This window comes from Colletotrichum tamarilloi (assembly GCF_030869305.1).
Source record: "Colletotrichum tamarilloi strain Tom-12 chromosome Unknown Scaffold_400.1, whole genome shotgun sequence".
Lineage (NCBI taxonomy): Eukaryota > Fungi > Ascomycota > Sordariomycetes > Glomerellales > Glomerellaceae > Colletotrichum > Colletotrichum tamarilloi.
This window is the reverse complement of record NW_026849782.1, coordinates 1-3,122: the sequence shown is the minus strand read 5'-3', so window position 1 is coordinate 3,122 and position 3,122 is coordinate 1. Positions and strand designations below refer to the sequence as shown.

Sequence of the window (3,122 nt, the reverse complement as noted above, 5' to 3'; positions counted from 1 at the left end):
ACATCTGGAGGGTATCCGTCGGCACGCTCTCACTCTCCATCATGGGGGTGTCTGCCATCCGAGTTGCGGGCTGCATCGCCGCCCTGTACAGCCAGCGTCGTCTGGTCGGAGATAGGAACAGACTGCCCATCATGCAGTTCAGCACACAGCAGAGACCGATCCTGGAAGCCCTGGCGCACGGGGAAGTCTTGCATGCATATGCCAAGTGGAGCGTTGGCGAGTTCACCAACCACAATCACAACGCAGACGTCCGCCGAGGGATCGCCACCGTCTTCAAAGTCTTGGTTGTGCGATCGTCTCGTCTACTTCACGAGCTGGCGGAGCGATGTGGCTGGCAGGGCCTGTACGCGCACAATCAGATCACCGAACTCGCATCAACCTTCCAGGGGAACTCCGTGGCCGAGGGCGACACTCTCGTTATAAGTATTCGTAGGTCTTCTTCATACACGAGCTTATTTATGGGTCCTGACACCTCATAGGTCTCGCTTCAGAACTCCTCATGAGCAGATATGGCCTTCCACAACCGACTGATCCGACAGGATCTCTTGCCATGTATGAAGCCGGGATGATCGAAGAGGTTGCGAGAGACAAAAACCTTGCACTCGGCGACTCCGGCAGCTTGAGGGGCACGACTTATAACAACAGCGTTCTCCCTCGATGCAGAGCAATGGTGGAGGCCATTGGACAGCGCATGGCTTACGAGGCAGCCCGGGCGCAAGGCAACATCGCGCCCGAGGTGCTCAACGCTTTTGAAAAGTCTTGCATTCAGAAGGATCCATCCTGGTTTGTCGAACATTGCCACGGCACTCGATCTGCGTTGCGGGACGACGAGAACAGGGCATACTCCAACTTGTTGCCCCTCTTGCCCACGCTGATGGAAAGGGCCAATGCTAAAGACTACATCACGGCGCCGTTGGTTGAAAAGGGAGACATGGAGGACTTCATCAAGACCCTGCCGGCTTTTGGGGCTCGTACGGACGACGTGGTAGCAGAGCGGGCCCCAAAGTCCAGACTTTGATGTAGAAACAATCCAAGTACTTTAGTTTCATCACTTGCATCTGTCTTCTCGCCATGTCCCAAGGTTGCACATCGCCGCGGAGATGAGCGCGAGGGCAGGACGGTTTGTATGGTTAGTTTTGATGGTATGAGTCTAGCGTCCTACTTGCGGGGCCGTGACATGACGCCCCGCGACGGATATTTCTATAGCATAGAATTCACTCGCAGTGCTAGCTCAAAGATATCGGCGAAAGAACCATATTTGGAGACGTACGTATTCGGGGTTTCCTATCTACTCAGCTTATGTGGAGACGGGGAAAAGTCCGAATACAAGGTGAGAAAGATGGCGCTGATCAAATGCTGGTAGATGAACACTCGCCCACATCCTAGTCCTTCGGACCTGGGGCTTGGAATGCAGACTCGCTGTACGGTCCCTTCTCCATTCCTACGAGCCCGTTCTCGGCTACGTATTCCCTGGCGTCGATCGGAAAGCGCCGTAGCAGGTTCCGGAACTGCTGTTGTTGGTTCTGCGATATGGGGAAGCGGTCGTCTCTCGCTTTGTAAGTCTCAGCTAGAGCGATGACCAGGTCCTCCTCTTTCTCTGATGGGAAGGGCTTCATGGCGCGCCGCTATTCGCTCTCCGCACGAGGCACGAGGTATTCAAAAATGTCAGCGATGCAGCCGTTTCCTTCGTACGGGTCTTGGCTGATGTCCAGGGTAGCCTTGGTCAGCTTGCCGTACTTTTCCGACTTGAGAAAGCCAAATTGCGTAATAGGTACATCAAAGATGCGCCGCTCATCAAATAGCCCGCCATACGACGCAGTAAGCTCGATGTTGTCTTTTTCGTTTCTGCTTGAAATGTCGATGGTGATCGCATAGGGCAGGGCTATGTCAGTCCTCAAGGCGGGTTTGAAGTCGAGTCTGCAGTTCCGCGTCCCGCCTATCGGCGGCAGGACGTCGAGTAGCTCGTTCCAGAGCCACTACAGCAGCGGTGCCGAAGTCGAGTCGTGGATTGGTTTGGAACAGAACCTTGTGATTACGCAGGAGAACTCGTCTGCGTACATTAGGCACGGTGAACTTGGCCATAGATAATGCAGACAAGAGTGTGCAAAAGACTGCAGGCTGCCGACACCTATGTATATAGTCTCCGGACATGGCCTGTACATGCGGCCGCTGCGAAGCCTGGCTCTCAGAGCGCTCTCTGAACTTGAGAAATACAAGCCAGGAACCCAGTCCATTTAGCAGTGGATTCAGTCCCCTGGTCAAGGCAGAGCAAGTTCAGCGTAGAGACCCTGCACGCCCTCACAAACGCCAGCACACAGCGCCTTGTTATCCGGCGGCTCATGATACTCACACTCAGTCACTTCACCTTTGCAAGCTTATGGAAGTGGACTCGTCAGCTAACTCTCACAGCCCCTGAGGCGCATTCGGCTGGTTAAGCCGTGAGGCAGACTGTTCGTATTAGGCTTAGCAGGCAAGTTCACTGCCAAAATATCCGCCATTGCTCCCTCGCTCCGTCACGCGATTCCATCCTACAATATCCATTCTCTGCTTCCTCCCCCATTGAGCAAATCATATCTGCTTACTCTTTGGCTTCAGCGGAAGGTCTCAACACATTCTGCGTACAATGTCGCAACTACCCAATCTAACTGTCGGATACATCTGTACGGATGCCAAAGGCGCTTGTCTGCTGTACCATCTCGTCGGCCAGGTCAGGTGCAAAGCACCTTGACATGACGCCGCCGAGCTTGCCTTCCAGTTCGTGAAGTCTGCCCGGCCCAAACAAAAAGGCTTGAAGACATAAGTTACATATAAACGTCTAAGCGGGCTTTGAGAGAACCTCCGGATCGCCAGGAGAATGCCCTGCAGATCGTTGCAACATGTATGCTTTTGTTGTATTGAGACATGATTCCAAAACTCCGAGCCGGGATATGGGGAGGAATTCATGTATATTACTTAGACTGCCGCAGTTTCCTCTATATACAGACCGAAAGCCTCGTGCAATTAAGCCGTCCTACTCCGGAAAGCGGATGGCTACCTTGGTTTCCTTCTTTTCATTGAAGCGTTTGTAATACTCTGGTGCGTCCTCGATGCCAATAACTGCGCTGATCACAAAGCTTGGGTGG

At 53.4% G+C, this 3,122-nt stretch overlaps 2 protein-coding genes across 2 annotated transcripts; one reads left to right on the top strand and one right to left on the bottom strand.

Moving 5' to 3' along the window:
* Positions 1 to 41: 41 nt before the first annotated feature.
* On the top strand, positions 42 to 1,018 carry CTAM01_17197 (uncharacterized protein; the record flags this gene model as incomplete). Its single annotated transcript, XM_060533185.1, has 2 exons — positions 42 to 429; positions 480 to 1,018. 2 exons carry the CDS (start codon positions 42 to 44, stop codon positions 1,016 to 1,018), a joined length of 927 nt encoding a protein of 308 aa, XP_060372238.1.
* Positions 1,019 to 1,382: 364 nt separating this feature from the next.
* Positions 1,383 to 2,082, bottom strand: CTAM01_17196 (uncharacterized protein; the record flags this gene model as incomplete). Its single annotated transcript, XM_060533184.1, has 3 exons — positions 1,383 to 1,552; positions 1,643 to 1,976; positions 2,059 to 2,082. The coding sequence occupies 3 exons, from the start codon at positions 2,080 to 2,082 to the stop codon at positions 1,383 to 1,385; spliced, it is 528 nt and encodes a 175-aa protein (XP_060372237.1).
* Between the last annotated feature and the right edge of the window lie 1,040 nt (positions 2,083 to 3,122).